This window comes from Lepidochelys kempii, chromosome 6, assembly GCF_965140265.1.
Source record: "Lepidochelys kempii isolate rLepKem1 chromosome 6, rLepKem1.hap2, whole genome shotgun sequence".
In the NCBI taxonomy this organism is placed as follows: domain Eukaryota; kingdom Metazoa; phylum Chordata; order Testudines; family Cheloniidae; genus Lepidochelys; species Lepidochelys kempii.
The window spans coordinates 83,823,392-83,848,076 of record NC_133261.1 but is presented as its reverse complement, the minus strand read 5'-3'; the positions used below and the strand labels follow the sequence as shown (position 1 = coordinate 83,848,076).

The following is a 24,685-nucleotide window of genomic DNA, read 5'->3' as shown; positions in this document are numbered from 1 at the left end:
AGAACAGGCTTCTACAAAGGCATAGCCTATATCACAATGCACTCCAGCTTATCCCCTACATATCATGCCGTTGTTTCCCAGCACATAAAAAGATACAGTGTGTGCACTGTGACTAGATTAACATATCAGTAATTCACATCCTTGTCAATAAGGTAAGAGGTGTAACAACCATCATCAATCAAAAGCAGTTAATACAACTGCTGTATTAGGGACAGGAGAATGAGGAGCCAGGGCAGACAGGTCAGAGTAGACCAGTGGACCCAGAGCAATGTGCCACTACGAGCAATAAGCCTACCTAACTGAAAGACAGTTATTGTTCTGTTAGTAAGAGGTATCTTATGTCTGTGAAAGGCAATGCAAGATGCTTTGTATCACCAGCCCAATGATACATACAGTATGAGGGCACCAAACAGAAGCAGCCTCACCACACAGTCCCAGAAGGTCATAGGGATAAACAGACATGGAAAGTGGTGATCCTCACAGTCCCACAGGGGTAGGTAAAAGAGTAGTGGAAGAGAATGGTAGTTGCCAAACCCCCTCCCGGCCCTCCAACGAACGTAAATTCACGTTGTTGGTAATGATCTTTAAAGGCTTTAATAATCCTGGACTGGGATATTAGAGAGACCGTTTCACTCCATACCTGCCCTGTGGCAATTAGGATTAGCTGGGAAGAACTTGCTGTTTGTTTGTGAGGCTGAAGTAACCAAGACCAATGGCAGGACTCTCTGAGAGAGTTAGTCTGCCTTTTTTATTACCGACTAAATAAAAGGAAGGTTCTGAATATGTCTGAAAGCAACACACCATTCATTCTCATTCTGTAAGTTGATATAGTAGATATTTTTGCAGTATATTTGATTTTTCTGGGTCTACAGTTGAACAAAATGTTTGTCTTCTTTAATTATAAGAAAGTTTTTAGCTCAGGATCTGAGGGCTACATTCTGTCTACCCATAGTGTTTAATCTGATGGGGGTTTTGTTCTATTAATATGAACTGACATTTATTTTCCTTAATATTTCTGAAGACTTCATAAAAGCAAGTTACTCTCAGGCATGAACCACGTCTTTGCCTGTGTCTGTACAATGTCTAGCTCAAGAGTCCAAGCCAAATGGGGCCTTTTAGTGTTACTGCAACAAATATATAAAAATAATGCAAAATAACTGTAGCACACTACCTGAATTGTCCAGCCCCAAGTGTGTCACCTGTGAAAAGACTGTTTCTGGCATCTCTGAGGTTCTCTCGGAGTTTCTTATCTAGTTTCTAAAAAGCAAAGCATCTTTTTACACATCGGTGAGGTTAGCGATTCTCTCAACCAGTTTGTACAATGGACAAAGTTTAAGACAGATGAGCTTTTGCTGATGTCAAGACAACAATTTTCCAAATTTTAGTTTTTCTAATAGTCATGCTACTGCTTAAGTCACACTAACTTACTTTGGACACAGTTTCTCTTACTTGCCATATTGCTATCTTGACAGTTCTGGGCAAATTCCTGATTTTCCAGACAATCCAAGTCCATCTTTAGTGGAGTGTCTGTCTCTCTCTCTCTAAGCACATATTAGTTAGATTAAAAAAAAAAAATTAAGAGAATCATGCAAGTTTCAAAGTCAGGCACTTGAAAGATAGACAATGCTGGATTTATGGTTACTCATGTGAACTGAGTTCTGCCTCCTTTGTGTCCAGCTTGTGCACTGAATGAGGCAAGGGTCCAGTGGAAAAAATGTGATTATGTAATTAAAGCCTGTATCATAATGCATATGCACAAGGGGAAGAATTAAGGCTGTACTGACAACTGTAAATATGGCATTTCCCAGCTTTCAAATGCCAGGTGTTCCCACTACAGTCTGCTACATTGTTATTGTTTTGCATTCTGCCAAAAGTTTTCCTAAGGACTGGAAGCGAGAGAAGGGAAATGATGATTTTAAAAAGAAAAGGAGGACTTGTGGCACCTTAGAGACTAACAAATTTATTTGAGCATAAGCTTTCGTGAGCTACAGCTCTCTTCATCGGATACATTCAGTGGAAAAACTAGTTCAGTTACCATTAAATTTTATATTCTATGAAAAAAATCACATCTCTAATCTGATGTCATTAAAGAGGTAAAAAATTGTAACTGTAGTCTTGTAAAACATTTCAGATGTGCTATTGACTAAGTAACTAAAAACAACAGTGTTTTGTTTTGTTGTCTTTCCAGCAGTCTCTAAACTGGAGTCAGAAATTCTACAACACTCCCTTTGTTGTTTTGGGAGTTATTTGGATCTCTCCCTTTTCCCATCCCTCCCCCCCATTTGTTTTTGTTTCATTTTTTTAAAAAGGAGGAGACAGACATAAGCAGTCAAGTAACCTAGGTTCCCATTCATAGACCTGAGGGGAAGACTGCTGCAGTGAGGCGTTAGATATCTGGGGCCAGCTCCAGGAGGAAGCTTGCAGAGGTGGCTTCAGCTGTCAAGGAGGTAATGAGGGAAAAGGTCTGGCCAAAGGAAAGGAGAGACTAAAAGATCCATTCATCTTCTTTATATGTACAGGATATGGGAAACCCAAAGAATTCAGCATAGGCCACTGCAGCTGCTTCATCACTCACGGTTGTCAAACTAAGGAAGAGTGAATCCTATAAGTCTGACAGCATACCATAACAATTCTCACTATGCCAGCATTTGCTGCATTGGCACATTTGGTGAGTCATATTTTAAGGTTGAAGCTGCTATTATTTCCATTCACATGGGAAAGATTCCTATTGCCCTGTCTTAGCAGGATTTTGAAAGGCTGTTTTAGTCATTTATTCTCCATAGACTTTTCATAGCCAAATGCAGATAAAATATTTTTTCTACATAATTTTAACATTATTTATAATAATGTGTCTAATTAGGTCATATAAGCCATATTTAGATAAGGATAATTGTAGCTGAAATTAAAATTATATCAGCTTAAAGGGACAAATCTTTCCCATTACTAAGCAATATTGCAGTAAGTAAAGGAGACTTTCTCTAAACATTTATTAACAAAGCAATTATCTACTGTACTCATTCTCCAATTACCTTTGCTTACTATTAGCACATTCCCAATTTACATACACCAAAATACTTCGTTCTACGATCATTGCACAAATTCTGATGGGATCCAGAGATCCAAACAAGCACATAAAAACTACAACCATTAACTAAAAAGTACGACTACAATTATTTACACAAGCATTTTACACAATGCTAACTACCATCTGACAGAGCAGGCAGGGACACGTTCCTAGGGTGCTATGTCTAGTGGAAAAGGAGAAGATGAGGGACATTTTGCGCTGGAGAGACATGTGCACCTCCACCCATTGGAGTCTGCTTTCTAAAGATTCTGTGTCTGTGTGACTAGTCACACAACTTCTACAATGAGGCTCTGTGGAAGCAATGTCAGGAAGGAGAACCGTGGCCATTTTCTTTCAGTTTTCCTCTCTGATGTTAAATGTTCAGGGTTGTAAAAAATAAAAATAAAATGCTATTAGGACATTTATTTGAAACAATCATATATTTAGTCTTACCACTGCCACCATTTCTGCTGCAGTTCCTCTTGAGCATCTGATTATAGGAATAGCTCCTATTAAAAGATACATTGACCTCTATTTACATTATAATTTCCAGGTCATAAATAATTATACTGCCAAGTTGTGATTTTTATTTTTTAAAGTAAATGATTTGGGGTGCCAAATTTTCAAAACACGCTTCTAAACTGTATATAAAGTATGGCTCTAGTAGTCACTAACCATGAGATCACAAAAAATGGTTTATATCAATACATTTAAACAAAGTATTATAAAAACATAGTAAGAATGATAAATACTTAAAATCATGTTATAAATATATATTAGCAGTACATTGAGAGTTACAGGAATTGCCAGCTAAAATAGTCAAAAAAACCCTGTTCTCTTACCTATCCCACATGCAAATATTAAAAGTTGGGGTGCCAAGCTATTAAAAATATTAATCACACGATTAATCGCACTGTTAAAGAATAATAGAATACCATTTATTTAAATGTTTTTGGGTGTTTTATACATTTTCAAATATATTGATTTCAATTACCACACAGAATACAAAGTGTACAGTGTTCACTTTATATTATTTTTTATTACAAATATTTGCACAGTAAAAAACAAAAGAAATGGTATTTTTCAATTAACCTAATACAAATAATGTAGTGCAATCTCTTTAACATAAAAGTTGAACTTTCAAATGTAGAATTATGTACAAAAATATAACTGCACTCAAAAATAAAACATTGTAAAACTTTAGAGCCTACAAGTCCACTCAGTCCTAGGTCTTGTTCAGCCAATCACTCAGACAAATGAGTTTGTTTACATTTGCAGGAGATAATGCTGCTTGCTTCTTGTTTACAAGGTCACCTGAAAGTGACAACAGGTGTTTGCATGGCACTGTTGTAGCCGGCGCCACAAGATATTTACGTGCCAGATCCATTAAAGATTCATACGTCCCTGCATGCTTCAACCACCCTTGCAGAGGACATGCGTCCATGCTATGATGGGTTCTGCTCGATAGCGATCCAAAGCAGTGCAGACTGATGCATATTCATTTTCAACATATGAGTCAGATGCCACCAACAGAAGGTTGATTTTCTTTTTTGGTGGTTCAGTTCTGTAGTTTCCACATCGGAGTGTTGCTCTTTTAAGACTTCTGAAAACATGCTCCATACCTCATCCCTCTCAGATTCTTAAATCTTGGGTCGAGTGCTGTAGCTATCTTTAGAAATCTCACATTGGTACCTTCTTTGAGTTTTGTCAAATCTGCAGTGAAAGTGTTCTTAAAACGAACAACATATGCTGGGTCATCGTCCAAGATTGCTATAACATGAAATATATTGCAGAATGTGGGTAAAACAGAGCAGAAGACATACAATTCTCTCCCAAGGAGTTCAGTCACAAATTTAATTAACATATTATTTTTTTTAACAAGTGTCATCAGCATAGACGCATGCCCTCTGGAATGGTGGCCAAAGCATAAAGGGGCATACAAATGTTTAGCGTATCTGGCACTTAAATACCTTGCAATGATGGCTACAAAACTGCCATGTGAACAACTGTTCTCACTTCCAGGTGACATTGTAAATAAGAAGCGTAAATAAGAATTATGTCCTGTAAATGTAAACAGACATATTTGTCTTCGCGACTGGCTGAACAAGAACTAGGACTGAGTGGACTTGTAGGTGCTGAAGTTTTACATTGCACTCAAAAAACAAAACAGTTACATAAAAAAAAAATCTACATTTGTAAGTTGCACTTTCATGATAAATAGATTGCACTACATTACTTGTATGAGGTGAATTGAAAAATACTATTTCTTTGCTTATCATTTTTACAGTGCAAATATTTGTAATAAAAATAATAATAATAATAATAAAATAATAATAAAAATAATAATAATATGAAGTGAGAACTATACACTTTGTATTCTGTGTTGTAATTGAAATCAACATATTTGAAAATGAAGAAAAACATCCAAAAATATAATAAACTTCAATTGGTATTAACAGTGCAATTAAAAGTGCGATTAATCGCAATTTTTTTACTCAGGATTACTTTTTTTTGAGTTATCGCATGAGTTAACTGCAATTAATCAACAGCCCTAATTCAAAGTTAAGAAATTTTAAAATATAATTTACATTATTTATGCTGTTTATTTACTTTTTCATTTCTCGCTGATTAGACAATCAAATAGATTAATCAAGTTTGCTTTTGCTTGGTTGTTTTTGCTTTTGATGCTCAGGGTCTCTTCCATTATGACAATACTGCTAGATCTGGGTTGCAAATCATTGCAGGGGAATATTTATTTATTAAAATAAATTTTTCATTGGAATTTCAGGCTTCACCTGTCATATACTGAATTTTTAAATACATGTAATTTGAAACGCTGAAGATTCAAGGGGCTCTGTAAGATACATTTTACTTCTTGCCACAGAAACTAAGGCATTCAACAGGTTCTAAGGATCCTTCTAATTCTCTGAGTGCCCTGGGGACTGCTAAACTCTCCTCCTCAAGAAGTTACAATTTTAGGCACTGAAAAGGGAAGTAAATCTGAGAGCTGTCAATTAGCACTTCAGTGCTTATAATTTTAAGCATGTTAAATTTTACTCACTTAGTTGCTATTAAAATGGACATGTACACTTTTCAATAATTTCTCTGACAGTTATCCAACCATTAATGAAAAACATTGATAATATCTTGTATGCTATCTAACAAAAACTTGTTTATCAGCAAAAACCCTGACAATCTCTCAAAATCTCAGAATAAGAGACATTTTATTTTGTTGGTTGTCATCAAGATTGGTTGTTTGTCATGGCAAAAAATGACAGCAATTTTATTGTAAGAAAAGGAGAAGTAATGGAACAACATATCCTTTATTTTACAATATGAATTATTTAATATTTTCATAAAATTAAAAACACTCCATGACCAAGCTAGTTATGGTGTTACTGACCATGAACTTTTATGAAAAATATTAAGGGTGGGAATTTCAAAATTATTCAGCATTCACTCAGCTCTGTTCCTAATTAAGCAGTTTTCAGCATGAAGCACTGAAGCAGGAGCATTTTTACCACTGACTTAAACAGCAGCAGACTTATGCCAACAATAAGCACTTTTGAAAAGCCCACCTTAAAAGTCATGGTTTGTGTTACAGATGTCATGACTGTGACAAACAGAGAGGTTTAGAAACAGTTTTAAAAATCTACAGTAGACTATGAAATCCTCTTCTATCACCTTTACAATCACAAACTCTGTGTAGGACATGACTGAAATAATAAGGTAAAGGTTGTTGTGAACTATGAGTTTGAGTTAAAAGAATATCCAGTTTTCAGTGAAAAATATTAAACTAACACCTTGCACTTCCTATAGCACCTTTCATCCAAGGATCTCAAGACAAAATTTTTCAGACACTAAGACTCCACTCTTATAATGGGAATTACTGCCTATTCAACAGTGTTTTCAGAGCAAAACCCAGGCCTAGTGACTGGCCAAAACTTACATATCAAACAGAATCCAGGGGTCTTGCATTGACCCTACTTCCTCTCACAGGCTGCATATGTGGAAGTTTAGAGACTTACAATATGTAATTAAAAATGCAGATCTCTTAGAAGGAACAGCGCATTGAGAAATATACCGGAACTTGTAAACTTACCAAGTGTAACAAAAAAGCAGAAGAGACTATCAACCACAGTGTCCATAATGGCCTCCATTTCAGTGTCCATTATATCTGGTCTGTTAATGGCTAAAACATTGTAAAATAAAGAAAAAAAAGTGGAGTTACAGTCTAAAACTAATATAAAACACAGTGAGGAAATCTCCTACAGCAGCCAAGCAGTGACTCTCAGTCATCAACACTGAAGAAGTGACCAAAGTAAGAAAGCTGTGATGAAGGCCCCACTTAATGCTTCCACTCCTGTTCCCAATTAATTTTTTAAAGTCACGAATAATGGAAAAACATGAAGAAGAAATTAGTTTTACTGATTAGAGCAAAACCAACACTGTGCAATCTTCTTCCACATATCTTACAATACATGTCAACCCTGACCTTACCCTATTACTACCGCAGCTATGGGTGGAGATGGAGAATCAAGACAATGCGTGTGGTGATTTTGGACTAACATCCACTTGGAAACCAGCTTCCTGAGGTGGAACGCACTGTGCTATCTAGAGAATAAAAATTCTGTATCTGTACAGATATTACAATATGTTATTTTATATATTAAGAAAGTTCCAAACTCAATGATCTGTAACATATATAATAATTACTCCATTAATGGTTTAAAAAATATTTTGCTATCAATGACAACCTGCATGCAAATCTTCTGATCCAGGAATAATTCCAAAGTATTTTATAATATAGATAGGGAGATACACAGAGTTTGTGTGTGTAAAACCTTCCCTATAGCTGCTCTACTATAGCGTAATACATTTTATCTTTAACTAATATTTCTGATTCTAATAAAACAGTATTAGACAAGCTTGGCTATCAACTTCTGTTTATTTAGAACATTGTGGTAACAATCATCATTTTACACAACAAACCTAAGTTGGTTACGTATACACTTTTTTTTTCTTTTTGGTGGGGCAGGAAAAGATTGTGAAGTTAGTTTACTCTAGGTTCATCATATCTTAATTGAAATCTACGGAATATTACAGCATTTGAATTTTGAAAAATGAATTTGTTTAGAAAGGAAGCAAAAAATTGGGTGGACCCATTCTAACAAGTTGATAGGGGAAAGTATTTAATGACTGGTTATTGCTTAGAAGACTGGTAATTGCTGTCATAATTAGAAAACTATCCTCTCTCTGATCTCCCAGCCTCCTTAGTAGATCGCTGGTAAAATAAAAAAGGCAGGGATCAAACATCTGCACCTCAGATTTTTAGGTGCTTCTGTTCAAGAAGTTATGTTCTCCATGGCTAATACTTGAATAAATATGCAGCATGCACCCATGTACAAAACTAATGAAGAGTGACTCTAAAAACTGACAGGTTTCAGAGTAGCAGCCATGTTAGTCTGTATCCGCAAAAAGAAAAGGAGTACTTGTGCACCTTAGAGACTAACCAATTTATTTGAGCATAAGCTTTCGAGAGCTACAGCTCACTTCATTGGATGCATTCAGTGGAAAATACAGTGAAACTCATCACTTCATCGGATGCATGCTTATGCTCAAATAAATTTGTTAGTCTCTAAGGTGCCATAAGTACTCCTTTTCTTTCTAAAGACTGACTTGTTAGCCAATTTCTATTCTGGTTCCAACTCACTACATTCTGGAATAAGAATGTCTATACAAGGAGTTATTCAAGAATACCTGTTCCTGAATAACTCCATGTGTAAATAAGCCCTGTGAGTGTGTACAAACCTATAGTAGTAGGTTTTTCTATTTGGAGCACTAATTTCAATTTTTTTTTTTTTAGAACTGTACAATATTCTTAAAAATGTTTACGTTTAAGACAGTACTCTTCCGCCACTAAAAAAACATATACAGTAACTCCTCACTTAAAGTTGTTCCAGTTAATGTTGTTTCATTGCTGATCAATTAGAGAACATGCTCGTTTAAAGTTGTGCAATGCTCCCTTATAAGGTTGTTTGGCAGCCGCCTGCTTTGTCTACTGCTTGCAGGAAGAGCAGCCCATTGGAGCTACCTGGTGGGGGTTTGGAACCAGGGTGGACGGGCAGCCCTCCTACCAGCTCCCTCTCCCCTAAGTTCCCTGTATCGCAGCCGCCCAGCAGGCTATCAATGGCTGGGCAGCTCAGCTGTCCCTCCCCTCACTGCCGTGTGCTGCTCCTGCCCTCTGCCTTGGAGCTGCTCCCGGGAGCCTCCTGCTTGCTGTGTGGGGTGAGGGGAGGGTAAAGAGGGGTGCTAATGTCAGGGTGTTCCCTCCCCCCCCCACGCCTTTACCCCATTTCCACAGAGTGGGGTTGGGTGGGGTGTCGACGGACACAGGACAGGGCTCAGGATGGAGGGAGCTTGCTGATCTACTTTAAAAGGCAATGTACTTAGAGTGGCGTCAACATACTTAAAGAGGCAATACGGGTCTCTCTCTCTCTCACACGGTGTGTGTCTCTGTCTCTCCTCCCCCCATTCGTGCTGCCTTGTAGAATGTGAAGCTACATTAACAACATGTTAACCTTTGAGGGCTCAGCCAAGTGCTAGTTCATCATTTAGCAGTAAGGCATTCCCTGGGAAATGTTCCACCTTCTGACTCCACCACCTCAACCAAGCTTCACAATCATCATTACTGTGTACAGTATTAAATTGTTTGTTCAGAACTTATACTGTGTATGTGTGTGTGTAAATATATAAAATATAGTCTTTTGTTTGGTGAAAAAAATTTCCTTGGACCCGAACCCCCACTATTTACATTAATTCTTATAGGGAAATTGAATTCACTTAACATTGTTTCACTTAAAGTAGCATTTTTCAGGAACACAACTGCAACATTAAGCGAGGAGTTACTGTATTTTCACTCAAGATCAGAATAACCAAGTGGTCAAGGCATTGGATTTTAAGATCCTATTAACATGTATCTGCATGGTTTTGAACCTCATTTCTAGTAAATTCTTGTGAAGTCAGATTAACTCATCACAGAGACCTCTTCTGGCCTTAAAACAGAAAAAGATTTTAGATTTATATATCTGCTAAATTGGAAATCCTCAATTACAGAACAGAACTCATTTAAGATCATTATTAGATATTGTTTTGACTTCAGAGTAAGCTTACATTTTAGATATTCAATGGTAACAAATGTTATACAAATAAAATTTTACCTACCACGATATGAGATGAGCTCCTTATTTTGATTACACAATACAAACATATCATCTTCCAAAGTAATAAAATTGAGATACTGATCAAAGACCTACAAATTAAGGGACAAAAAAAGAATTAGTTTAGTTCCACCAATGGCTGTTAGCCAAGATGGCCAGGGATGCAACCCTATGCTTGGGATGACCCTAAATCTTTGACAAGCAAGGGGAAGACAGAGGAGGATCACTCCAACTACCCTGTTCTGTACACTCCTCTGAAGCTCTGGTACTGGCGACTATCGGAGACTGGATACTGGGCTAGATGGACCATTGGTCTGACCCAGAATGGCAGTTCTTATGACTAAGACTGCGATTTAGCCACGGAGGTCATGGAATCTGTGACTTCCAAAAAGCGCCAGCAGGGTCCCCTGTCACCTGCGGAGGCAGGGAGCTGTGGGGTAGCCCTACTGCCCCAGGTGGCTGGAGGGACCCTCCACTGCTCCCACCCTCCCTGGGAGGGATCTCAGAGCTCCTGGCCACTGATGGTGGCAGGGGGAACCCCCACAGCTCAGAGCCCTCAGCAGAGGGGGACCCTGGAGCTCTGAGATGCTACGGGTGATGGGGGCCCCTAGAGCTCCCAGCCATGCACAGCTGCCCAGGCTCCCCATTTTGTCACGGATAGTTTTAGTAAAAGTCAGGGACAGGTCACGGGCTTCCATGAATTTTTCATTACTGCCCGTGACCTGTCCGTGACTTTAACTAAAAATATCTGTGACAAAATCTTAGCCTGAAGGATGACAATCATTACAATATGCTAAGAATAAAGTGTGAAGCTGTCTTGTCTTAAACATATATTCATGACTTGTTAAGCTTTAATCTGAAACTGAACAATACCAGATATCCATCTATAGTAACTACAGCATAATTTATAAGGTCTGACATTCAAATAAAGAAACTGAATAAGATACAACTACAGCTGAAATATCTTAGAGAGTGCTGCTCAGAACTATTAAGAAGAAACAAATATTAAATGTTTCCAGGGCACTAATCTACTAATAAAAGCTAGAATATAAAAATTAGACTTTGCCTTTTGTTGAGATGTTTAGCACTCAATCTGGCTGCGTTGAAAGATGTTCATCTTCACAAAACGATGAAATAATTTCAACACTATCATGAGTGTGCTGTATAACACCTTTTGTTTATTCATATGTTCAGAAAAATAATAATGGAAAATACAAATATCTGGGTAATGCGTAAAAGGGAAGAAACAGATGTCTGAGCACTGAAGCCAATGTAGATATACCAAATTACACAAACTGAGGATGTGACCATGAGAGTTTAATAGTAGTTCTTGTTTGAGCTGAATTAAAAATTTGGTAACCGCTCCTCTCTCCCCAATTGTAAACTATAAAAATGAGGAGAGAAAGTGAATAATGTGATCTGAAATATGAAGAGATTTCTTCAGAAATATACATCTTTGATATGTCTGCTGCATGTCAATCTTTACTCTAAGTTTCCTCGTTTTTTAATAATTTAGCGGATAATTTTAAATATAATTTGTGCATGGATTGTCTGTCCATTCCAGTTGTACATTCTCAATTTCCAACAAAGATTGCAATCACAAATTATTTATGTCAGTTTGGGAGCAGAAAAATGAAGCTAAAAGGATATATGGAATTAGGTCAGCCCAAATGAAATGAACATTTATATTTAATTAATATTTTAATACTAAATGCTTTGTGAAACATTAAAAAAATGCAGAGTTTTTAAAAGTGAAGGTCCTTTAATATCATAGCCTGCACAATTTCTTACCTTTGCTACTTGTGTTACTGCACTAGCCCCTAAAGCAGCATTTGCAATATCTTCCAGTTTACTTCTTGAAATGGCAGAAATAAAATTTAAATAATATGATTCATAAAGCTGATTTCGAAGATCCTGAAAGCAAAAATTAATAGCTTTTACTCTCAATAGGTACTACAGAGCAACTAGCTAAAAATGAAGATACTTCTTAAAAATTCAATAATCTTTATTACCTAGTGTTCTAGTTATCATTGAAATGAAATTATTCTGTTGTGCTCAGCTGACTGTTGATACATAAAAACACTATATTGTATATTACTGGAGGTTGCTAGATGTAGGGATAGTTATGAAATTAAAGAAGTTATCTTAAGTTTCGTTAAGAAAATAATGTATTTGCGGGTATGTCAGAAAAGGCCCTAATCATCAAATAAAGGAAGCTGGTGAGAATAAGAAGTTATAAGACCAGAATGTAACGTGCAAAGAATGCATGGTTCAAAAAATAATTAATAAAATAAAAGGCTGCAGTAACAAAACAAAGAAATACGGTCTGAAAAGAAGCAAGCACAAACTTTCCCATTGTTCTGCAGGTAAGCAAGGAAAGGGAGGAGGAAGGACTGGGTTTTTGCTCAAGCTAGCAAGTTAGCTGAAGCATACAAAGGGCCATGAATCTGAAGGTTCTTTATCAGAACCATTCCAACCATGCTGAGACAAACAGGATGAAAGGACTATTCTCTGGTCTGGTCTATCTGTGAGTATAATTGATCATATGCTTACAGATGTGTGTTACTGTATTGGGTATAGTACATTGCTTATTATTTACGGTTTTTTAGGCACATTTAAAGCAATCGCACAACTATCATCTGGCCTTTGGACTTAATAAAGGAATTTATGGGGCAATGTCTGGTGGTGCCCTGTCTTATTAATATTCATAAATAATAATTCCAACACTGGACACATAACATACCTAACACAAAACATCAAAAGCAAGGAAATGAAACTTAAGCTATTTAACAGTGCATACGTCTCTACTTTTCCACCCAAATACAGACTACACCATGGAGCATAACCAGCAAGGATGCCTATGTTCAAATCACCCTCTTCCCACAACTACATAGCCCCTCCTGGCTATTGCTCTCTCTTAAAGTTCTGGGAAACATCAGCTTCACAAATTACAGTCTGGATACAGAAGTAGTTTTATAACAGAATTTCTTTTTGTGGCAAATATAGATTAATACATTCAGTATGTTAAAATTTGATAAAAGATGCACTCAATCTCATATGAATTAGTTATGGACTCCTATTTCAAACATTAAGTGTGCAAAGTAGTTACCTGGCACATTCTGTCAATATTTTCTTCTGTTGGCATTACAAAGTATACTGCTGGAACATCTGGAATAGGATCTCGATCAGAATGCAAAAGCCTAAGGGAAAATCAAAACTAAGTTACCTTTCCAATTACTGTTGTTTCTCTTATTATTCATTTAACACCATGAACATCAGAAAATAAAATGTTTAGTTTTATAAGGATGATCCAATTTTGTAGAATTCCTCTTTATGTCTTATGAAGCTTGATTTCAGCAATATCACCACACACACAATGGTCAATTATTTCAAAAATTAAAAAAAAATTACTTGCTAGATGAACACTAACCCTAAATTAACAGTTGAGAGCTCCAGGATAGCAGGCAGACATAGCTAAGTTCTGTCTCTGTTATGAAGAGTAAGAAGGAACAGAGAGGTGGTTGGGTCTATTCAGCCCTTTATGGGGGCCAGAAGGAAATGCAAGGGCACATAGGATGCACATACATCCTCAACATTCACTTGACAAAAAAATCCTCTCTGACGAACATGCAAACTCACAGTTGGATCAACGTGGATAAATACTTGAAGAAGAATACTGGGTTATTTTATTTTTATTTATTCATTTGAGAGGGAGTCCCTCATCTTCCACTGCGTAGGAAATGCTTCTGACTAGTTTGATAACTTTACCCATCCTTTAGCCACAGTATTCCTACTGGATTTGGGCAGTGGTAAGAACAGAATCTTCAGTTAAATTTTTAAAAGCGCCTTTGGACTCTTTGTACTGATTCAATAGACTTTGTATGTGATTTTTTAAGAATATAAACAACTGGAGTCTTTGATACATGGTTTGAAGAATAAGTAAACAGATATAACTAACAAATGTACACACAAAGTACTCACAGATGCAAGGTGATGCCCATGTCTCTCAGCTCTTTCACTGACAGCAAAGGAGAGATGATATCTTGGCCAAATCTGTCATAAATGAGAACCTATAAAACACAGAATGAAAATGTTAAAATATTTATTAATATGAAAATTTTATTAAATTTTGTAAGTTCTTTCATTCCTATCATTACTGTTTACTAAGAGAAAATAAAGCAGGAAAAAAAAACAAATGAGCAACAAAAAAGAAAGATGGGGAAATCTTGCCAGAATCAGTGCTTTTTGTCAGTCAAACAAGAAGCTCTGCATCCAGAAAAGTAATTATTGTGAAGTGCACAAGTATCACACAAGGCCAACTCCTCTGACCTGAAAAAGAGAAAACTGATGGTACAGGACTGAGTGGAAGAAGAGAAGGAAAATATCATTTGGGGGGAATTAAAATCATTCCAGAATGCCATATTGAAAAAATAGTAATGAAGGAATCTTTGGCTCTGCTTGCCCTAGATTTACTACTTTAAAAATTCAGTTTCTTCCTTTGAGTTCCCTTCTCTTTCCCATTTCTACCTATTTCATTCTGAATTTTTGCCAGTGCTTACCCCCATGTTACAAATGAGTCTTTGCCACTGGACTCCAATAGGTCCTAAGTTTCTTCCACTAGTTTCTTCTCAGGTTCTCACTTAAAATATATAATAAGTTTTCCTAGAACTTCAGTTTGGCATTGCTTCCTTAAGATGCTGTACTTTTAAACATGTATCTTTTCCATCAACCAGAATGTGCAATACATAGGATAAAAACCCTTACAAAGTAAAAGAATTTAAGTTCAAGAACAGAACAAACACTATTGACAACACAAAGGAGAAAAGACTAGGCCAGTGGCTCTGAAACTTTTTTACTGGTGACCCCTTTCACACAGCAAGCCTCTAAGTTCGACCCCCCCTTACAAATTAAAAACACTTTTTATATATTTAATACCACTATAAATGCTGGAGGCAAAGCAGGGTTTGGGGTGAAGGTTGAGCGCTTATGACCCCCCATGTAATAACCTTGTGACCCCCTTGGGGGTCCTAAGCCCCAGTTTGAGAACCTCTGGGCTAGGCATAATTACGCAGTCTCCTATGGGTGTTCAGTATTTCCTGTGCACAATGGCTAAATGCATCACATCATAATTAAGTTGTAGGTATGTCATTGGAAACTTGGCCTGAAAAAGGTGAATTTTTCATGACAAATTTTCAGAAGATAATTGGTGAAAGTAATCAAACTGTACGCAACCAAGCATCTAGATTAAAACTAAAACTTTTAAAAGGGAAACTTATACACCTTCAATGATTTGTTACTACCTCATACCCAATTCTGTTCTTTTGCTCCAATACTATAGTTTGTTTTCTAATGTAAAGAAATTAAACTATTTTAATAATTAAAAAAGCATCAGCCCAATGGAAAGATAAAGTGCCTATAAAATGTCAATTTTCTCAAAACATGACAAATTGTCAGAAATTGCGGGTTACTACTATAATATACCAGAAACACTTGGTCTGATTCTACCTTACGGTTGCCAGATTTTTACCTCCAATTGGTTAAAAACTGATAATCTAAACTTTTGGACATGCTGTAAGGTTGCCTTTTAGAGTAAGTCAAGTAGTTTCTCTTACCTTCCATACAGGTTCTCCTGTGCTGTTTTTAATAGGAGGAACATTAAAATTCAGCATACGCTTCAAGGCCACTGAAAAATAGTGAGATCAAAACATCCAATTACTATTATGTTAGTTTTACTTTTTTCCTTGATAACCGTTGAGACCAAATATGTTTCCAAGGACAAAAGATGCTTTTGTGAGTTAGTTCAGTATTGGTTTTTTCCAAAGGTCCAAAGCAAGAAGACAATTTTAAATTCCTTTTTTCCATAGACTTACAGACTTTAAGGTCATAAAGGACCATCACGATCATCTAGTATGACCTCCTGTACATTACAGGCCACAGAACCTCACCCACCCACTTCTGGCTGAGTTACTGAAGTCCTCAAATCATGATTTAAAAACTTCCACTTACAGAGAATCCACCATTTACACTAATTTAAACCTGGAAGTGACCCATACCCCTATGCTGCAGAGGAAGGCAAAAACAAAAACAAAAACAAACAAAAAAACCCCCAAGGGTATCTGCCAATCTGAGCTGGGGGAAAATTCCTTCCAAATCCCAGATACAGCAATCAGTTAGACCCTGAGCGCACGAGCAAGACCTACCAGAAAGACACCTGGGAAAGAATTCTCTGTAGTACCTCAGAGACCTCCCCATCAAGTGTCCCATCACCAGCCATATAATCTTTGAGTTAAGTCAAGAACAATAGATCTCAACATGAATTTATGAAGTTCAACTAACTATTGCTGACAGAAAGGAAAAAGTCTTTAAACCTGAAGACAGAATCTCTTCTTCCTATCACTGGAACAAATTGTAGCCAAATGAGAATTTTGTTAATAAGAACAGGTGCCAGAAGAGGTCACACAACTCAGCTCAGCTCAGCTCTGTCCATTAGATCTATGACTTCCCCAATCTCTTAGCAAGTTTGAATCTTTTAACAAGGAAAGTTACCTTTCTAGCATTTTCTATAGCAGAAAGAACACAAAACATAATGGCCAAAAAGTTTCTTAAGACAATCAAGGCAGACTATAGTAACTCATAAACAGATGGTGGGCACCGACATATTGAAAAGTGCACATTCTAGCGTGTGCACCTTTAAAGAAAAAGTAGTAATGGTTAAGTTATGGGAGGTAAACTCAGAACTAATAAAAAGGAAATATTTCACAAAGCATGCAGTCTGGAATTCACTCTACAGGTGGTGAGCAAGTTAAATACTGTGAATGGATTTTAGAAGATGGAAGATTAGATAGTCATAAATTACTAAAGTTTAGAATTAAAATACATTTATGTATTGAAAAATGCTTAATTTTTGACTCAAGCAACAAATCACATTTTAATATGTGATATGTCATTCCAACAAGTGTATGCTAAAATAAATCTGAAAATACGAAAAGAATGCTGAAAATTATGTGGGCAGAGGCACTCTTTTTACCTTTTCTGGTGGAGCCATACAAACATGCGGACAGAAAAATAAAAAAAAATAAATATTACTACCTCAGCAGCCCCAGAGCTTCCTGCAGCCACAGGTTGCTGGATATGGGTCTGATCTCCCCACGAGAGTGGCCATGCAGGGGAAGAATAAGTCTGTCCCTCCCCACCCTGGCTAGGACTATCAGCCAGGAGCCCCGGGCTAGGCTCCCAGCAGCACAGGAGAAATAAGACCCACCTCCAGGAACCTCCTGTGGCTGCAGGAAGTTCCGAGGATGCTGCCTTCAGATCCCAGCTCTGAAAGCAGCGCAGAAGTGAGAGTGGTAATCCCATGAGCCCCCCTACAACAGCTTTGCAACATCCCCCCCCGTCCCACAACCTGCACACAACACCAAGAAATGGGTCAGAACCTGCACACAACACCAAGAAATTTCAGATGTAAACATCTGCAAACATGAAATTGACTAATTTTCAAATCCTATGGCCACGAAATTGACCAGAATGGACCCTGAATTTAATAGGGCCCTATTAATAAGTTACAGATAACTGCTCTGAGGAGTCTACAATCTAAATTAAGACTGACCACATTGTGAAATATCAAACAGTAGGCAGCAATACTGGGAGATGAAGATTACATCAGTCAAAATTCATAAAGTGTACTCAGTACTCTGATGTATCTTTTTTAGTTGATCTGGACTTTTAAAATAAGTTAGAGGATTCATGGATTGTGCCCAGAACAGAAGAAAAAGTGGAGTTTAGTGATAGCGACTGAAATAAATGAGTAATGAGGATAAATGTGGAAGGAGGAGGAGGTGGTTGTACAGAAGAAAGGATCAAGGATAACTAGATAAAGGGCAGCATCGAAGGATGGAATTGCTTGTAGTTTAAGGAAATTAAAGGAATATCAAACTGCACTATTATTGCAAAGACTAAGTACTGGTTGAAGAGATAAAATAGGAGAAGATGAGATTAAGGCACAGAAAGGGAATAACAAGGACTGAAGGAGATACTGTAGCTTACACAGGAACTCAAGAAGTAGGTTGAGATGGTTAACACAGAAAACAAGGAAGATGATTTTAGAACAGAGGTAGGCAAACTACGGCCCGCGGGACCCTCCTGCCCAGCCCCTGAGCTCCTGGCCCAGGAGGCTAGCCCCCAGCCCCTCCCCCACTGTTCCTCCTCCCCCGCAGCCTCAGTGTGCCATGCTGCCGGTGTAGTGTATTAAACTGCTCCACGTAGGAATGTGCTACTGATAGCAATTACAGAGAGCAATTTACTACACTACACCGGCGCAATGCTCTGGGCAGCCAGGCAACACTCTGGGCGGTGTGGCTGTAGCATTGCCAGCCACTGGTGCTCTGTGCTGCATGGTAAGGGGGCGGGGGGGGGTTGGATAGCGGGCAGGGGTCCTGGGGGGGCTGAATGGGGACAGGGGTCCCGGGGGGGACAGTCAGGAAGGAGGGGGGGTTGGATGGGGCAGTAGAGCGCAGTCAGGGGTAAGGGTTCCAGGGGCAGTCAGGGGACAGGGAGCGGGGAGGGGGGAGTGGATTGTGGCAGGGGTCCTGAGGAACAGGGGGGGTTGGATGGGGCAGGAGTCCTGGGGGGGTCACCAGGAGGTGAGAAGCAAGTGGGGGCAGATAGGGGGTGAGGGCACAGCCTGCCACAGCCTCCCCTAACCGGCCCTCCATACAATTTCCGAAACCCGATGTGGCCCTCAGGTTAAAAAGTTTGCCCGCCCCTGTTTTAGAAACAATGTGTTGAATAAACTTGCAGGGCACAACGTGAGTCCAAGACGCCTGAAAAGCAATTATTGCAATAGTCAAGATAAGAGATGACCAGAAGATGAACCAAGGTTTTGGTGAAACCACAAGCAAGGAAAAGAAATAAACAGGATTATGATGCAATATGCTTCCCATTCTAACAGTATGCTCCAACAGATGGCTCAAGGCTCCACAAAGCTGGATTACTCATTCAAGTTTCCCTCATTTATATATATGGCTAAATGACAACGGATGATTGAAACTTCAGTATTATTACTGCTGCTCAGTTTTGAAAAGTTACAGAATGAAAATTGACTAAAAAGTCTTGTTGACGAATTAAGACCAGAAAAAAGGAAAATGCACAAGGGTAAAGTGTAGAAGAGGCACATCTCAGAGACATTAATGTCTAAGGCTACGTTTTCACTACCCGCCGGATCAGCCGGTAGTGATCTATCCCTGAATCGACGCCTGTACTCCACCTCAGCAGGAGGAATAAGCGGAGCCGACAGGGAGTTGCTGCGGTTGACTCGCTGCCGTGAGGACGGCCAGGTAAATCGAACTAAGATACTTCGACTTTGCGCAGCTGAAGTTGCGTATCTTAGTTCGAACCCCTCCCCTAGTGTAGCCCAGGCCTAAGAAAAGGTTGATTAATTAGCCCTATTATCAATAGTAGTCCCCTCTAATGTTCACCCTAGTTTTAAGAGTCAAATCCATCCTAGTTTCTACCTCCTTGACTCTCATGCCTCCTATGTCTTTTGTTTAATCCTAACAGCAAAGTCACGTAAGAAAGATGTGTTCTTCTGTCTTCAAATCATATTTTATGTCTGCTCCGGTTAGGGGGACTAGATGTCCTGATTTTATAGGGACAGTCCCGATTTTTGAGTCTTTTTCTTATATAAGCTCCTATTACCACCCCCCCCACACACACTCCCTGTCCCAATTTTTCACATTTGCTGTCTGGTCACCCTAGCTCCGGTCACATATAATCACAACAAACAGAAATTGTTTCCAGAGACAGCAAACGTAACCTACTAATCACCTTCTTTCCCATAATTTGTGTCATCTCACTAGGGTGACCAGATGTCCCTATTTTATAGGGACAGTCTTGATATTTGGGGCCGTGTCTTATATGGGCGCCTATTACCCCGACCCAGATTTTTCACACTTGCTGTCTGGTCACCTGACATTGATCATGTAGGCAGCGATTGATCCAGTAGGGATCGATTTATCGGGTCTAGTACAGATGCGATAAATTGACCCCTGAGCGCTCTCCGATCGACTCCTGTACTCCAGCTCCGCAAGAGGCGCAGGCGGAGTTGATAGGGCAGCACTCGACTCACTGTGGGTGAAGACACCACGGTAAGGATATGTCTACACTACCCGCCAGATCGGTAGTGATTGATCTATCGGGGATCGATTTATCGTGTCTAGTGTATATGCAATAAATTTATCCCCGATAGATCGCTCTGCTGTCGACTCCTATACTCCACCGCCGAGAGAGGCAGAGTCGACATGGGAGTGGAGGCAGTCAACCCCGCGCCGTGAGGACATGAAGTAAGTCAACCTAAGATATGTCGATTCAGCTACGCTATTCACATAGTTGAAGTTGCATAACTTAGATCAATCCCCCCACCAGTGTAGACCAGGGCTTAGTCTGCAACAGCAAGACCAAAGCCCAGCGATTTTGGTGCCCGTGGCTCTATGCAGTTATGATTTTATTTATATTTCAGAAAAGTCTCTGCAATATGCAATATAGTCTTCTTCTGTCACATTAACAGTCCAGGAAAGCTCATTCTCAACCATTTCCATCCGCCCTACTCGCTGGGAACTAACAGTACCACCGAGCTGGCAGAGTTGGGGCCACTCTTGGGACAGCGGATCTGGGAGAGGCCGAGCTCCGTGGTGCGCTGGGGTAACGGGAACTGAGCAGGCGGCGGACAGCAGAGGGGCGGTAGCGGGGACCCCTGGGCGAGGTCAGGCGAGAGACTCCCCCCCCGCCCCCGAAGCCAGCGTTACACAGCTGGCAGGGCAGCGGCCCCCGGGGGGCGCCAGGCTTCACAGCCCCACCTAAAAACAACACACGCACCCGGGGGCGGGCCCCGCGCTGCCACCCCTTTGCCCGCGGGAGGGGTGTGTGAATCCCCCGCTCCCCCAGCCACGGCCACTGCCGGCCGCTCCACGCCTCCTTACAGCCACGGCTACCGGCCGGGCGGGGTCCACACGTCCCCTGCTCGCGCCGCCAGACGGGAAAGGCCACGGCCCTAGGCCGAGCCCTCGGGTGCCCGGCAGGGGCTAGAAGGGAAAGCGCCTCACCCGTCTGCTTCTCCCGAATACCGGCCGCCATCTTCACGGCCAGCCCCGCCCACCTCCGCGTACGCACCAGGCAAGCGACGTGGCGCGCCGGCGCACTCGGAAGCGGGTCGGGAGGGGGCGGAGCCTCAGTGACCTCCGCCTGGCCCCGCCCTCACCGGCTGGCCACGCCCCCGAGCTCTGGTCAGGGTGGCGGGGTGGAGATGGGGAGCGGAGCCGGGGGAGGCGCCTGAGGGGGCCGACCCACAGCCCGCGTGCGGGGGACTTGTTTGTTTCACCTCCCAGACGCGGAGAGCTGCCCGCTCTCAGGCGTCCTGGCTCCGAGCCCGGACCCGCGTATTCTAATGAAAAGAAATCGCGCCTGCTGCCCTCAGCGTAGAGCGGAGAGCCTCGCATGCCAGCCTGCACCTCTTGAGTAAAGGCGGATAGTGTAAGAACCGGTGTGAAATGAAGTCATGAATAGAAATTACCAGTTCCAGGGTGCAGTACTCCATCCTGGTTAGGGGGGAGCAGTAAATTTAGGGACAATAGCATGTATACGGAAACATAGCCTAGGATCGGGTAGGAAGAGGATAACATACACCATGGACAAAAGGAAAGCGGTTAGGGGAACACATCTTAAGTACCACCTCTTCCTATCTTTGATTCTGCAACCAGAATGCTCATAGACTCATAGAATATCAGGGTTGGAGGGGACCTCTGGAGGTCATCCAGTCCAACCCCCTGCTCAAAGCAGGACCAATCCCCAACTAAATCATCCCAGCCAGGACTTTATCATGCCTGACCTTAAAAATATCTAACAAAGGAGATTCCACCACCACCCTAGGTAACGCATTCCAGTGCCTTACCACTCTCCTACTGAAAAAGTTTTTTCTACTATCCAACCTAAACCTCCCCCACTGCAACTTGAGACCATTACTCCTTGTTCTGTCACCAGCTACCATGGAGAACAGTCTAGATCCATCCTCTTTGGAACCCCCTTTCAGGTAGTTGAAAGCAGCTATCAAATCCTCCCTCATTCTTCTCTTCCACAGACTAAACAATCCCAGTTCCCTCAGCCTCTCCTCATAAGTCATGTGTTCCAGTCCCCTAATCATTTTTGTTGCTCTCCACTGGACTCTTTCCAATGTTTCCACATCCTTCTTGTAGTGTGGGGCCCAAAACTGGACACAATACTCCAGATGAGGCCTCACCAGTGTCGAATAGAAGGGAACGATCACGTCCCTCGATCTGCTGGCAATGCCCCTACTTATACATCCCAAAATGCCACTGGCCTTCTTGGCAACAAGGGCACACTAGCTCATATCCAGCTTCTTGTCCACTGTAACCCCTAGGTCCTTTTCTGCAGAACTACTGCCTAGCCATTCGGTCCCTAGTCTGTAGCGGTGCACGGGATTCTTCCGTCTTAAGTGCAGGACTCTGCACTTGTCCTTGTTGAACCTCATCAGATTGCTTTTGGCCCAATCCTCTAATTTGTCTAGGTCCCTCTGTATCCTATCCCTACCCTCCAGCGTATCTACCTCTCCTCCCAGTTTAGTGTCATCTGCAAACTTGCTGAGGGTGCAATCCACACCATCCTCCAGATCATTTATGAAGATGTTGAACAAAACCAGCCTTGGGTCACTCCACTTGATACCGGCTGCCACCTAGACATGGAGCCATTGATCACTACCTGTTGAGCCAACAATCTAGCCAGCTTTCTATCCACCTTATAGTCCATTCATCCAGCCCATACTTCTTTAACTTGCTGGCAAGAATACTGTGGGAGACCATGTCAAAAGTTTTGCTTAAGTCAAGGAACAACACGTCCACTGCTTTCCCCTCATCTACAGAGCCAGTTATCTCGTCATAGAAGGCAATTAGATTAGTCAGGCATGACTTGCCCTTGGTGAATCCATGCTGACTGTTCCTGATCACTTTCCTCTTCTCTAAGAGCTTCAGAATTGATTCCTTGAGGACCTGCTCTGTGACTTTTCCAGGGACTGAGGTGAGGCTGACTGGCCTGTAGTTCCCAGGATCCTCCTTCTTCCCTTTTTTAAAAGATGGGCACTACATTAGTCCTATAAGAAAAGGGGAAGAGTCAATAGAGACTACACCAAATATGAGTCCCAGGAGGATACAGGATGGGTTGAAGAGGATTACAAGGGAGAATAGGAATAGAAAGAACTTGCAGGCAGAGGGAACAGGGGATAGACTGGAGAATAGCACAGTCACCAGGAATAGGCAGGTCTACGTGATCGGGGATTCTTTACTGAGAAGAATAGACAGGCCTGTAACGAGAGCTGATCGGGAGAATATAAGGGTGTGCTGTCTTCCAGGTGCTAAGATACGGGATGTAGACCTGAGGTTGAAAAGGATCCTAAAGGGAGTGGGAAAGAATCTCCTAATTATCCTTCATGTGGGAACAAATGATACCGGTAGATTCTCGCTGGAACGTATCAAGGGAGACTATGCTAGGCTGGGGAAGACGCTTAAGGCAATCGAAGCTCAGGTGATCTTTAGTGGGTTTCTGCCTGTTTCTAGAGAAGGGCAACAAAGGTGTGACAAGATTATGACCATCAATAGATGGCGTAGGCAGTGGTGCTATAAGGAGGGCTTTGGGATGTATGGCCACTGGGAGGCGCTCATGGACAGAGGAGAGTTCTCTCGGGATGGACTTCATCTGAGTAGGGAAGGAAATAGACTTCTAGGATGGAGGCTGGCACAACTGATTGAGAGCTTTAAACTAGGAATTTGGGGAAGACGGTTAGGAGATGTCCAGGTAATCTCCACGCCGGATTTTAGCATTGAGAGGGAAGAAAACAAAGTAAGAAAGGATACAGCCGTGGGTAGGAGAATGGATATAAGGCGGAAGGGCAGTGTGCATACCAGTCTAATAGGTTATACTGGCTGTAGAATGACCGTGCCTAATCGGATACAGAACGTGAGCGAGGCCAAACAGCAAAAATTAAGATGTTTGTACACCAATGCGAGGAGCCTAGGTAACAAAATGGAGGAACTAGAGCTACTGGCGCAGGAAGTGAAACCAGATATTACAGGGATAACAGAAACATGGTGGAATAGTCGTCATGACTGGACTACGGGTATTGAAGGGTATGTGCTGTTTAGGAAAGACAGAAATAAAGGTAAAGGTGGTGGAGTAGCATTGCATATCAGTGATGAGGTAGAATGTAAAGAAATCAGAAGCGATGGAATGGATAAGACAGAGTCTGTCTGGGCAAAAATCACATTGGTGAAGAAAACTACTAGAGCCTCCCCTGGGATAGTGCTTGGGGTGTGCTATAGACCGCCGGGATCTAATTTGGATA

The 24,685-nt window shown here is 40.7% G+C and overlaps 1 protein-coding gene across 3 annotated transcripts in view; it reads right to left on the bottom strand.

Moving 5' to 3' along the window:
• Positions 1 to 21,479, bottom strand: part of SCFD1 (sec1 family domain containing 1) — a 124,500-nt gene extending 103,021 nt beyond the window's left edge. For all 3 annotated transcript variants that reach the window (XM_073348922.1, XM_073348924.1, XM_073348923.1), the window contains exons 1-9: positions 21,381 to 21,479; positions 15,897 to 15,967; positions 14,266 to 14,354; positions 13,394 to 13,484; positions 12,076 to 12,198; positions 10,289 to 10,376; positions 7,167 to 7,256; positions 3,518 to 3,573; positions 1,172 to 1,257 (exon numbers count right to left, since the gene is read on the bottom strand). In XM_073348922.1, coding sequence (XP_073205023.1) covers positions 1,172 to 1,257; positions 3,518 to 3,573; positions 7,167 to 7,256; positions 10,289 to 10,376; positions 12,076 to 12,198; positions 13,394 to 13,484; positions 14,266 to 14,354; positions 15,897 to 15,967; positions 21,381 to 21,411 — 725 coding nt within the window. In that variant the 5' untranslated portion in view covers positions 21,412 to 21,479. The remainder of the gene's footprint in view (positions 1 to 1,171; positions 1,258 to 3,517; positions 3,574 to 7,166; positions 7,257 to 10,288; positions 10,377 to 12,075; positions 12,199 to 13,393; positions 13,485 to 14,265; positions 14,355 to 15,896; positions 15,968 to 21,380) is intronic.
• Between the last annotated feature and the right edge of the window lie 3,206 nt (positions 21,480 to 24,685).